At 36.0% G+C, this 13,797-nt stretch overlaps 1 protein-coding gene across 4 annotated transcripts in view; it reads right to left on the reverse strand.

Annotated features, from left to right (window-relative positions):
• The window catches only part of SLC38A11 (solute carrier family 38 member 11), a 60,477-nt gene that overhangs the window by 14,746 nt on the left and 31,934 nt on the right, over positions 1–13,797 (reverse strand). For 3 of the 4 annotated variants that reach the window (XM_037745735.1, XM_017548196.2, XM_037745738.1), the window contains 3 exons: positions 5,434–5,504; positions 4,599–4,760; positions 1,133–1,245 (listed from right to left, as the gene is read on the reverse strand). In XM_037745735.1, coding sequence (XP_037601663.1) covers positions 1,133–1,245; positions 4,599–4,760; positions 5,434–5,504 — 346 coding nt within the window. The remainder of the gene's footprint in view (positions 1–1,132; positions 1,246–4,598; positions 4,761–5,433; positions 5,505–13,797) is intronic. The other variant, XM_017548204.2, reaches the window with a different exon arrangement.

The following is a 13,797-nucleotide window of genomic DNA, read 5'->3' on the forward strand; positions in this document are numbered from 1 at the left end:
AACTGGCCTGTGAGATGTATGTGTGTAAGGGAGAGGAGTGCTAGTTGTAAAGGACATGCACAGTGCTGGACATTTCCCTCTTCTGTTTCGCTGTGTGGTCAGTTCCTTATCTCTGGAACTGGCTTAGGGTAAGCCCTGGCCTGCCTCAAGAAGCCTGCGGATTACTGAATGTATTTAAAGCTCTGTAGATATTTCACTTTGCACATTAGACTCTTTCACATGGTGCACTGCACAAACAGCCTCTAGGAACAGATTCTATGACTGAGCCCTTTTCAGTGTGGTCCCTGAAAGACCCACTGTGAAGCAGGATCATGTTTTACTGCTAACTGGTATGGTGGAGTTTTAGCTGATAGCATAAAGGATTCCTGACAGGCCATGTTATCCAATTTTACACCAAAAGAATGAATTCTCTCTTGGCTAGTCTTTCTCTACAAATCCAGGTGGAATATATAATGCAATTTAGAGCTGGCTTTGACAATAAAATATATTTATATGTAAATAACATTCTATATATTTATGTGATTACTTATATGTTAAATATAGTTGTAAATATATACATCCACATATATAAATATATAAATAAAATATATCTGTAAAGCTAAAAGTTTCAGCTAAATTTTGGTTCTCCATGGAATATAAGATATTTTAGTTTTTGAAAAATAACAAAACGAGTTAGAATCCATAGAGCACTGTAGAATCTACAGTGTCTTTAATACACGTTGACTGATAAAACATCTAAGGAAAAAGACAGTTTTGTAAAACATGTTTTAAACCTTGGTACTTAATTTCTTTGTAAGAATGCCTTAAAGGCAGCAACTTTAGTTTGGCTATTGCTAAAGGCTTACAGTCACTTTGGAATGCAGTTGCATACACATTTGTGCTCATGGTAATATAATTCAAATCCGCCGAACCTAATTTTCAAACCCAACTTTTGAAAAATTGTCTTGTAAACATCTGAATTTAAATTCATCTTTAAACTCTGACATTTTAAAGTCAGAAAAGAAAAATTTACAAGTTATACCATTTGTCATGCCCTTGGAAATTTGCCAAACTGCAGTATTTATAAATCTTCCTAAATTAAATGTGGCAGAGAGACCAGCTGGGTAAAGTGTTGGGAAGAAACTGTGCTTACCTCTCTAGTCACAAAGCATTCCATCGGGTAGGTCAAAATGACAGTGACGCCATAACAAAACCTTCCAAATGTTACCAGGTCATCATTTCTGCAGTAATTTTCAAATAAATCTCCTAGATAATAATATAAAATAAGTTTATTTACTAGATACTAAGTGTTTGAGGTAACTATCTAATAATTGAAATATTAGGTATTAACAGTCACGCATCGCATAATGGTCCACATATATGATTACAGTGCTGTATTTTTACTGTTTTTTTCTATGTTTAGATACACAAATACCATTGCATTACAGTTGCCTACGGAACTGAGGACAGAAACATGCTGTACAGGTTTATAGTTTAGGAGCAATAAGCTATGCTATATAGCCTAGGTGTGTAATAGGTGCAACCATCTAGGTTTGTGTAAGTACACTCTGTGATGTTTGCACAATGAGGAAATCACCTAAGAATGCATTTCCCAGAATGTTTCCCTGTCATTAAGTGACACATGACTTATAAGCGAATCTCCATAAACTTCATTTCATTTAGTTAAATGAATAGATAACTGGGTCTAAATATAAGTTTTTGAATTCAATAACCATGTAGTTATTCACTGATTTAAACCAGTACATGCTCCACATGAACATAAATCCATCACCATTGGTTTTTCTCTTATTATTTGTTTTTGGTAGATTTGCTGCAAATTTTTTTATTGAATTCTGAAAAATACTTTATCCATTGTCTTCTTACATCAGAATCAACTCCCTAAATTCTTGGACACTGGCTTTATAAATTGGTTTCTGGTCTTTGTTTCTGGTGAGTAAGTGACTTCATCATTTTTTAAAAAGTCTGTTAAAATAAACAAATTTCCTTTTGAAATGCTATTCTTAGATCAAGAACAATCCTGAAAGGAAGAGTAGACCAGCACATCTGGGGAGCTGAATTTCCTGTGTATCATGCTATAGGGTTTCATCGCAACCTTGGGGCCACGAAAGAAATTTCATACATACGTTGCCTTTCATGGCATCGCATGAGCCCAAGGGTAAATGCATTGATTCAAAACTGTGAAAATATGACAATTTCCCAGAAAGAACTTTAAATTTAATAAGTTTCAGACTAGAAGATGGACTAAATATACCTTGAAACAATTCTTATTTAGAGACTATATTTCTCAGCTGTCTGTGAAGACATAAAAGGATCTAATTAGGGCACAGATGTCACGTATCAAAAAACAATTACCTACAACTGCACAGTAGTCCATGGAATAAATTAAAAAAATTAAAAAACAAACAATGACTAATGCTGAAACAGAGTATTTGGGCTTGTTTATTTTCTGACTGTAACACGCTTAAATGTTAAAATTGTGGTTACTTTTAAAAATTATACTTAATTGAAAATTAGATAAAAGTCACTCCATACTATAACATTTAAAAAGAAGAAAAACTCTAATACCTCTGTATTGTTTTTTCATTACAAAGCTGAATACTCTAATTTGCCTCTTCCCAAGATGTATTTTAAGTGACTGTCTCCCCTCCCCCCATCAATTAGAACAAATGTACATTACTTTAGAACCTCCCTTTTGGGTAGGAGGGCATTAAAACTCAAAGTAAAGGTGGCAGAAACCTGCTTCAAGGTCGATTGAAAAGATTCCAGCTCTCTAAGAAAAAAGGATGGAGGTTCCCTGTTCACTAACCACTAAAAAAATGAGCCATAGTATCTTTTCAAACGTCACTGGAAATGTCAAGGAGAATCCAGAGTTCCCACTGCCTCACAAGTTGAAATCTATCTACTGAAAGAGGCTAGAAAAGAAAAACACAGTTTGTACAAATTAGACTAGATTTGCCCAAGGAGAAGTGGCCTGGAGAAACAATGTCAGCTTATGGCAGCTTGAATCTGAATGTATTTTAAAGAATTAAAATACTAGGGGGAAATCAACATCAAACACCTGTCAGCTTTGTTTTATAAAGATTTAATTTTATATGAGCCATTACACTGACAAAAACTCCAGGAAGATTGACTAACAAAAAAGATTTATGTCTCATAGAAAAGGCATTTAAAAACCAAGGTCCTGTAAAGACCAGAGCCCATAGGTCATTTGGCTTGGTAAACTATGCAGCAATAGCGATACATGGCAATGTTTTGGAGCACCATTCTTATCAGAACTTTCAAGGTCACTTTGTTACTGCACTCTAGTGGCACATGAATGTATTATATTTTTGGCTGCATTGGAATTTTGTCAGTCATTATTTTTTGAAGCCATCTTTCTTCATTTTAAGAAATATTTGCCCAAAATCATAGTGATCTGTAACCTCTGTTCAAAACAAGGCAGGCTTCCTCCCAAGAGCACCCAAGTGTTTTCAGAAAACTAAGCTAAGAAGAGCTAGAGGCAAAGAGACAAATTTCAGAGGGTCATGATTGACCAAAATAGGGGAGGCAGAAAGAGAATGGAAAGAAAACTGAACCTGAGAGTCAGAAGACTTGTTTTCTAGTTTGTCACCAGACAGCACATGAGCAAGTTACTTCATCTCTTTGTGTTTTAATCAGGGAGTAAAACTAGTTATTCCACTTCCCTTCAAGGGGTTGTCTGAAGGTCAATGAGATAATAGACCTGCAACAGCTATGAAATATGTAAATCACAGCCTATTGCTGGACTGCCCTGATTATTACACTACATCAATGATTGAATGTAAGAGCTGAGGGAAGTAGAAGGGAGGACTGCTCAGTTGTTGGGCCTGCTGGGTGAATGCAAAAACAGAGAAATATCTTCGGAAGGAGGAAGAAAAGGTCTGGTTTACAGGGAAACATGATGTTTTGTGATTAAGACAAATATAGAACAATTGAGTAGAAATGTCCTACAGGCAGCAGGTTGGCGACAAAAAGAAAAGTCCGGGTTAGAATTAAAACAATGAAAGCATCTGGAAAATTTGTTGAGAGAAGAGCAAACAATATGCTTGAGACCATTATCTGGGTGGCATGGAACAGAGTGGAGTGGGGGATTAGAGAGGGTAGATAAAAAGAAAAGAAAGAAAAAATTTAACAGAGAGAAAGAATAACAATGATAATATAGTAATGTTCTTTCCTCTAAGGGAGAAAAATTTGAGCAAAGAAAGGAAGTTCAGTATTGTTAAGTGATTCAGAGAGATTAAAGAGAATCCAAATCGAGAAGATTATTTGCTCTGAAGATTGGGAGGCCACTGGTACCTTTGAAAATGAAGCTGCCCTGGAGAAAAGCCAAAAATCAAGTGTTGGGAAGTGACAGTGTGGAAGGAGAGGGTATGGGCTACAGAACTAAACTGAGGAGTTTAAAAAGGTAAAAATTAGCAAACCAACAGCAGGGAGGCAGGAGGGTAGAGAGAATGGGTGGAAGAGAGTAATCTTTGAAATAGAACACTGGGCATACCTGTACCAATAAGCAGAACATTGGGTATACCTGTACCAATGCACGTGAACACTAAAATATGCCATAACTGATTCTCTCATTTTACCTTGGGTGAAGCCCGTAAATGTCAAGTATCCACATGTAGCAAAGACTATACAGATAAGTACAGAAATCACGATGGACATACGGATAAGGCGGGACCACTTAGCTACTGTGGGTTCTTCTAAAGAACTGTAAACTAAGAAGCAGTTATGGTGGCAAATAAATGCTGCAATACAAAAAAAGAGAGCATTATTAAAGCAAGCACTAGGGTTTTCTTTCTAGTTCTGAAATTCAAAGACATGTGCTACTTTAGATGCCAATGAAATGAAGTTTAAATATATGAATGTATTAATATGTCAGAAAATAATTTTTCTAATAACTCTAAAAATGAGACCATTCATTCACATCAGGCTTATATGATCTTTTCATTTCACTCTTGATATAAACCAGGCCAGTCCAACCTTCCCTCTCATTTTCCTTTTCCTAATGACCCTTCCCATCTTAAGGAAAATCTAAATACCATAATTTTCATTCCGTGGCTTCCTTTGCCATCTGGGACATAATAAAGTAGATTTAGACATCTGGCCAATTTATAATACTTTGTGTGCAAGGTTTGAAGAAGTCCATAACACTTGCTAGCCTTCCAAGTTAAGAAACATGATGACTATAATGAGTTTTCTGCATAAGAAATGGATTTCTCCAAATTGAAGCAAATTTTAGTGATGAGGGAGAAAAGTTTGAGCCTAATTTTATATTGGCACAAACTAGATCATATGCTGCTAATAGGAAATCTACAACTTAGGACATCTGCTATCCAGACATAAATATGAAACACAGCACTTTTTTCATGGAACAGACAACTCCATATTAAGAAAGGGCCTTCGAAACCACATACTTACCAAAAGACATAACCCCAACCGCTTGAATGGCATTGGGCTTTGCAAATACCCAAGCATCTTCTGTTTTTGGTCTAGAAGAAGAATCAGTTAACTTGATAAATGGTTAAATAAATTCAAGCATCAGTATATCAGATAACAAGAAATGGTATTACAAATATAAACTGAGTGTCCTCAAGCCAGAAATTAATAAGGGGCTCCCATTTATCTTGTGTAATCATAAATAAATTTCCCAGGAGCATAATCGTTATCTCTTAACTCCAGTCCTCTAAAATGTACATCAATACTTGGAGAGATTCTATTTTTACATATGTAAAATATCCAGACTATGTAGTTGTGAATTTGTTTATTTGGTCATCAATTTAATAGCAAGCATTTATTATGCACTCACTAGTTGAGATAATTTTTGAGGCAGATATAAAAATTAATAACACCCAATTATTGCTGTTGATTCCCCTCTTTTTTCAGGCTTAACCTACCCAGGAAGAATTTCATCAGCACTACAGTTTATTGAGGGAGGGAAACATGAACTAATACTAATTGTGGTTGTACTATCTTTTGGAAACTCTACTGTGTTATCTCATTTAATTTTCACAATAACACAAGTATTATTATCACCATTTAACACATGGTGAAAATCAAGCTCTGGATGGTGATATAACTTGCCAAGCTTTTGCGGATGATGAGTGAAGAAGTTGAGATTTATCTTCTTGGTTTATTCATTCCCATATTTTTTCTGTGCTGAACCAACAGACAGTGGCCTCAAATTCCCACCTGTAGATGTATTTCTCAATGGAATTTTGGAACTATTTGCACTTTAAACAGTTTGAAACAGACTACATCCTAGTGGAATGAAAATATTTGGTATTGGCAGTGATAAGTCTACCTGACTAACACACCCTGCGTCATGATGAACAGCAAAGGCTCTAGGGTCAGTTAGCCTCCATTGTTCTTCTGGCCTTCTTCCTGAAGGATGGCAGTATATAGGCCGGGGGCAAGAGGTGGTGAGGTGTATCAGGGTTTATCGATAATAGAATAGGCTCCTCTAGAGGGATAGAAAGCACTGCCAAGTCCTTTGAGTTTTAAGCTGTCGCTTGCAGTATTCTGGCGAATGGTTTTGTGATTAGCTGTGTGATTTTAGGCAGGTTACAGGACTTCAGTTTCCACATCTATAAATTGAGGATAATTGTAGTGTCTAATTCATTAAGTTACTGTGTAGATGAAGTGAGATAAAATATGTAAAGCTTCTGGAAGAGAGTTTATCACAGAGCACATGTTCAATAAACAATCATTAGTATTAATATTATTATCCAGTGTTATTAATGACGGTAGCAAAAAAGTCTAAAAATATGGTCAACTTTCCTGGGAAGGGAAGGCTGGAGTGAGACTCAAAGTAATGCATGAAAAAAAGAACTGGGAAATTCCTAGGAAGCGTGAAAAGGCACTGGGCGTTTTCAATAAAAAAGAGAAATTCTAAAGCTGAAGACCCGTCTCTTTCATAAGTTTGTTTATTCATTCTCTATGTAAAGAAGGTACACACAAAAAATTCTTGTTTGTTTTCCACACTTTGTGGAATTTACGCATTATATCATCTTTTTCCCACATATGAAATGAGCAGTTATAGACACAAAGAAACTTTACAGAAAGGCTGGCCTGCAGGGAAGGCCCTGGATTATTACGAGACTTGCTCCAATTCCCAGTTTTTGGAGTGGGAGCTACTGCCACCTGCTGCCTCCACTACTCTAAATGCAGTCGACATTAAAAGCAGCATACCTGTTAAATTCCAATGTTAACGTGAAAAAATATATATTTTGTACATGCTCCTTAGAAAATGATTTAGATCAGGCAGCACTAACAGTTGTAGAAACTTGAAGATTCTCTAACTTTGCAATATGTTTTAAATGGTATGCTTTCCCTCTACGGTTTTTGCACTTGGAAAATATTCATCCCTGCTCCCCAACCCCAGTACAGATTGTGGTGGTGTCCTACTTTTTAAATCTTATATTAGTAATAAAATGTAGAAGTTTCATTTTCATTTTTTTCTCTTCCATTTAAATCTTTCCCCGGGTCCATATGGTTCCTTAAGTACATTCCCGGAGTGTGAAACAATACCTAGAGATAATTTTGGATTTTCTCTGTTCATCTTAATGATGATGATTTTATAAGACGGAAAGTGCCAAAAAAGATGTTACAGATAGGAGAATGCATATGTCTAAATCTAGGGAAAGAGAAAGAAACAGATATTGAATATGGCTTTCCAATCATTTATAAAATAGCCTAGGATTGAGTTCCGGATACAACCAGTTGTACAGGAAAAAAAAAAAAAAAAAGAGAGAGAGAGGAAAGTGCTTGGGTATATTTTACGAGATTGCTGAAACTTTGATACTCAACCTGGATGAAAATATAAAGGTATAGATCTTTTGACTTTGAACTGTAAATGCTAAAATATGAAATGAAATATTTTCAAATGCCATCAAGCAATTTATAAGATAAGGAATCATGACTAAGAATTTTTTTAAATAAACACAAGGGTAGTTTAATAACAAAATATTAATGTAATCCATATTTATTAATAGCTGTGATATTGATAGATATTAGTGTAATTTACCACATTAACAGATTAATGAAGGAAAGAAGCTTATGACCATTTCAAAATTTAAAGAAAAGTGTATAACTCAGTATTCATTTTGAAAAACATGCTAAGCAAACTAATAATAAAATAGAACTTCCTTTATTGGATAAAGAACGTCCACCAAATCCTACAGCAAATGACATATTTAAAGTGAAAAGTTAGAAATATTATAATTAAGGATGAAACTAGAGAGGATGTTCAATATCACTGCATCCAGAATATATTATTGATATTCCTAGCAAATTCAATAAAATAAGTAAAAAGTTGTGTAATCATTGGAAAGATTGTGTAAATTATTTTTACACAATATAATTACATCTATGGAAAATTCAGGGAAATCTGACGAGCACTTGAAATTAATAAGAATATTCAGCAAGGTTACTGGATACAAGTTCAATATACACAAAAAATCAAGAGGGTTGGTGCACACAAATAACAACCAATTAAAATGTTTTTTTTTTTAAGTGGCAATGACAACAAAAACACTAAATACTTTAAAAGATGTGGATGTTTTTAATGTCATGTTATACTTTTATTGAAAACCACAAATAAATGGAGAAATATACCATATCCATACACACGAATGGGAAGACTCAATATCATATAAACATCGATTTACCCCAAATTAATTTTTAAATTCAAGTAATAAAAAACAGAAAAAAAAAAGAAATAAAAGAATAAAATACAATATTGAGGCTGGGCACGATGGACTTTGGGAGGCTGAGGCAGAAGGATCGCTTTGAGTTCAAGACTAGCCTGGGCAACACAGGGAAATCCAGCCTCTACAGAAAATAAAAACATTAGCCAGGCATGGTGGTGAGCCCCTATACACCCAGCTACTTGGGAAGCGGAGGTGGGAGAATCACTTGAACTTGGAAGTTTGAGGCTGCTGCAGTCAGCCATGATCACCCCACTGCACTCTAGTTTGGTCAATAGAGTAAGACCCTGCCTCAAAATAAATAAAGTAAAATAAATAAAGTATTGAGGGAGGAAAAGAAATTTAAAACTGAAAAAAACCCCAAACCATAATATTAAAAATTACAATAAAGTTAATAAAATCAACAGAAGGTAATTATAAAACATCTGTATAATAAAAAATTTTATATACACATTTAAAAATATAGAGGTAAACTAAAAACTGGAAGATGAGCTTGGTCATGCATACACAGTTGTCCCTTGGTATGTGGGAGGGATTGGTTCCAGGACTCCCTGTTAGATATCAAAAGCCATGGATGCTCAAGTCCCTGACATAAAAGGGTTCAATACTTGCATATAACCTAAGCATATCCTTCTATATACTTTAAATTATCTCTGGATTGCTGACAATATCTAATACAATGTAAATGCTATGTAAATAGTTGTCATATAATATTTAAAAATTTTAAATATAAAATAGCCTAGGATTATTGTATTTACTATTATTATTATATTGTTATTTTTAATTTTTTTCCAATATTTTTGTCCCCAGTTGATTGCATCTGCAGATGCAGAAGCTGTGAATACAGAGGGCTAACCAAGATCAAGAAATAGTATTCAGTGTATTCTCAGTACTCTCCCCTTATCTGTAGGGTATATGCTCCAAGACATAGCCTTGGAACATATACCCTATCCTGCTATCCTATTTACAGCCTAATATACACCCTCCACCAAAATGAAATAACTTCCCTAAGGCAGAAAATATATTTTAAATAAAATTTTTAATTTTTTACTTAAACCTCCATGCAAATTAATCATCAAAAGTTAAACTTGGACACCCAATGAAACGTATGGAGATGGGCCACATAAGTTTATCTTTTTTCTTTCCTGAGATCCCACTAAACTGCTACTAAAGAAATTTAAAAGAGGAATAAATTCATGAGGGAGAGAATAGTGTGAGAAGAGACATCTGAGGAGAAGACACTCTGTGAAAAGGAAACTGGATACTTCCATGGTGACTATTGAGAGTAGATGTTGCAACCATGTAGACGGAGTTCATGATGAGAAAGAGATGATTCATTTTGCAAAACCCTGGCACGTGCAGGACTCAGAGATACCAGAAAGCTACCAAGGATGCTTCAGCAAAAGGAGAAAGTAGAGAAAAATGGAAGGTCTGGGATCATGGATAGAGGGTATACAACACGCAAAGGGGGTAAAAGGAAGTCCTAGGAGGATCATGGGGAGCGAAGTGAGAAAGCGATCTGTGTAGAATGGAGGACAGGACAGAAGGCTCTGGGACAGAGGCTTTCAGAAGAAAATAATAAAACGAATGGATTATATGTTTGAGCATCTGGAAAAGAAGTAACAAAAATGATCAAATTCAAAAGCTAAACTAGATATCCAGGTAAACACAAAACCAAAATTAAGTGGTAACTGTAGGGAAAAGAGAAGTGTACAAGAAGAGAAGCATAAACTTAATTTTAAAAGTTGTAGTATTCTCCATGTATGTAAGAAGAGGAAAGACAGCTTGAGAGAGCTAAATCTTCATCTACTGTAAGAGAAGATAACAGTGAGACACCACAAAAGGCAGTTACAATCATATTACTTAGAAAGAGAAATGTGAGAGACTGGGTGCGGTGGCTCAAGCCTGTAATCCCAGCACTTTGGGAGGCCGAGGCTGGTGGATCACGAGGTCAAGAGATCGAGACCATCCTGGTCAACATGGTGAAACCCCGTCTCTGCTAAAAATACAAAACATTAGCTGGGCATGGTGGCGCGTGCCTGTAGTCCCAGCTACTCAGGAGGCTGAGGCAGGAGAATTGCCTGAACCCAGGAGGCGGAGGTTGCGGTGAGCCGAGATTGCGCCATTGCACTCCAGCCTGGGTAACATGAGTGAAACTCCGTCTCAAAAAAAAAAAAAAAAAAAAAGAAAGAGAAATGTGAATGCCAAAAGATAAGGCTTAAAAGGCTTGAAATTTAAAAAGGGGTTTGGTAGGAGGCTACTCTATTTCATTAAATAGAGTAGTATTCATTAAATACTCTATTTGAATACTCTATAAAATACTCTATTTTAATGAATAGAGTAGTATTCATTAAATACTCTATTTCATTAGCCATTTGTAATATTTGATTTTATACAATCAGGTTAATAAATTTTACTTCATTTTTGAGACAGCGTCTCACTCTAACCCTAGGCTGGAGAGCAGTGGTGTGATCATAGCTCACTGCAGTCTCAAATTCCTGGCTTCAAGAGATCCTCTAGCCTCTGACTCCCAAGTAAGCTAGGACTACAGGCACATGCCACCACACTTGGCTATTTAAATTTTTTTTTTTTTTTTTTTTTTTTGTAGCGCTGGGAGTCTTGTTACCTTGTCCAGGCTAGTCTTGAACCCTTGGTCCCAAGAGATCCTCCTTGCTTTGGCCTGCCACAGTGCTGGGATTACAGGTGTGAGCCACCTCTCCTAGTCTGTGAATGTATTCTTTTGAGAAAAATAAATGCATTGAATAAGTGCAAATAAAAGCAACATTGAAAAGGAGCAGGATTCCTTATAATATCTTAGAAAGTTTTAAAAAGATCTAGACAAATAATGAAGGCCACTATAAAATTTAGATCACTTTAACAGCAGTGTTTTGAAAATGATTCAAAATATTTTAATACTAACAAAAACAGGGACTGGCTTATAGCATTTTGTAGCCTTTGCACGGCATGCACTTTTAAAATCTAAACAAATGCTTCATCATATATTTTTAAGAAACTCTTTGTGTTTATGGAGGTTGTGGCTGGAGATGGAGAGTGTTGGAGAGTTAAATTCATTTTGCAATATTGTCTCAGTTTGGATTCTTGCATTCTGAAATTGTATCCTAGTTTGAAAGACAAACTCTTATCTTTATAACAGGTGATTAACAATAAGGCAAGGTAGTAGGTAGCAAGTCCTATCAAAGGGAGTTCCAGTCTTCACAGACTGATAAAAAGGAGCATCAGAACTTAAACCTCTAGATCAGGAGGCTCAAAAAACATTGTGCCTCTCTATGGTACCTGCCCAACCTCTTTCAGCTAAACAGAGGCACTTTCAAATATACAATTCTGGCAGAGGCTGCTGCATTTTTGTTGTAAGAGCCTCTTCAGCCAGACACGTCCGGGAGTTAAGAGCTCTGGAGGACACAAAACAGAGGCTCCATGTTGCCTGTCACACTGCAAGCTATTAATGACAAGCAGATCTGGCCACTTCCCCCAGCTCCGGCAACCACCGAAAGCTCTGCCACTTTCTCACTCCCAGCTCACTTGTATGCTGATTATGTTCTGTACACAACCATGGTTTACACGAATATATAAAGCTGCTCAGGAAAATTGTTCTTAGAAATCACCCTGAACCATTAAAACTGATTTATTAAAACACACACACACACACACACACACACACACACACACACACACACAAATGAGAAAAGCATTCTAGGCTTGTGGATTGGAAGAATCAATATCATTAAAATGACTATATTAACCAAAGCAATCTACAAATTCAACACTATTACTATCCAACATCATTTTTCAAATTTAGAAAAAAACTATTCTGAAATTCATACGGAACAAAAAAAGTCCCATTAGCTAAAGCAACCCTGAGCAAAAAGAACAAAGCCAGAGGCATCACATTATCTGACTTCAAACTATACTATGAGGCTACACTAACTAAAGAAGCATCGTACTAGTGCACAAACAGACACAAAGACCAATGCAATGGAATAGAGAATCCAGAAATAAAGCCACACACCTACAACCATCTGGTCTTTGACAAAGTTGACAAAAATAAGCAATGGGGAGAGGATTCCCTATCCAGCAAGTGGTACTGAGATAACTAGCTAACCATATGCAGAAGAATGAAGCTGGACCCCTACCTTTTGCCATATGCAAAAATTAACTCGAGGTGGATTAAAGATTTAAATGTAAGACCTCAAAATATAAAAATCCTGGAGAAAACTTAGGAAATACCCTTCCCCACATTGGCTTTGGTGAGGAGTTTACAGCTAATTCCTCAAAAGCAATCACAACAAAAACAAAAACTGACAAGTGGGACCTAATTAAATGAAAAAACTTCTGCACAGCAAAAAGAAACTATCAACAGACTAAACAGACAACCTACAGAATGGGAGAAGCTATTCACAAACTATGTATCTGACAAAGTTCCAGTATCCGGAATCTGTAAGAAACTTAATTCAACAAGCAAAAAATAAATAACTCCAATAAAAGGTGGGCAAATGAAATGAACAGACATTTCTCAAAAGAAGACATACAAACAGCCAATAAGAAATACCTCTCAACATCATAATTATCAGAGAAATGCAAATCAAAAACACAATGACATACCATCTCATATTAGTAGAAATGCCTATAATTAAAAAGTAAAAACAAACAAACAAACAAAACCAGATACTCCAGCCTGTGCCACATAACTGGGACCCCATCTCTACAAAAAATTTAAAAATTAGCTAGGCGTGGTGGCACACACCTGTAGTCCCAGCTACTCAGGGAGCTGAGGTAGGATGACTGCTTGAAGCCAGAAAGAAAGTCAAAGTTGCAGTGAGCCATGATTGCCCCACTGCATTCCAGCTTGGATGACAAAGCAAAACCCAGCCTCGAAAAACAAAAAATATCAGATATAGTGGGGCTGTGAAGAAAAGGGAACACTTATACACTGTTGGTGGGAATGTGAATTAGTTCAGCCACTGTGGAAAGCAGTTTGGGGATATTTCAAACACATTAAAATAGAACTACCATTCAACCAAGCAGTCCCATTACTGGGTACACACCCAGAGGAAAATAA

Source organism: Cebus imitator, unplaced genomic scaffold (assembly GCF_001604975.1).
Source record: "Cebus imitator isolate Cc_AM_T3 unplaced genomic scaffold, Cebus_imitator-1.0 Scaffold10, whole genome shotgun sequence".
NCBI classification, from domain to species: domain Eukaryota; kingdom Metazoa; phylum Chordata; class Mammalia; order Primates; family Cebidae; genus Cebus; species Cebus imitator.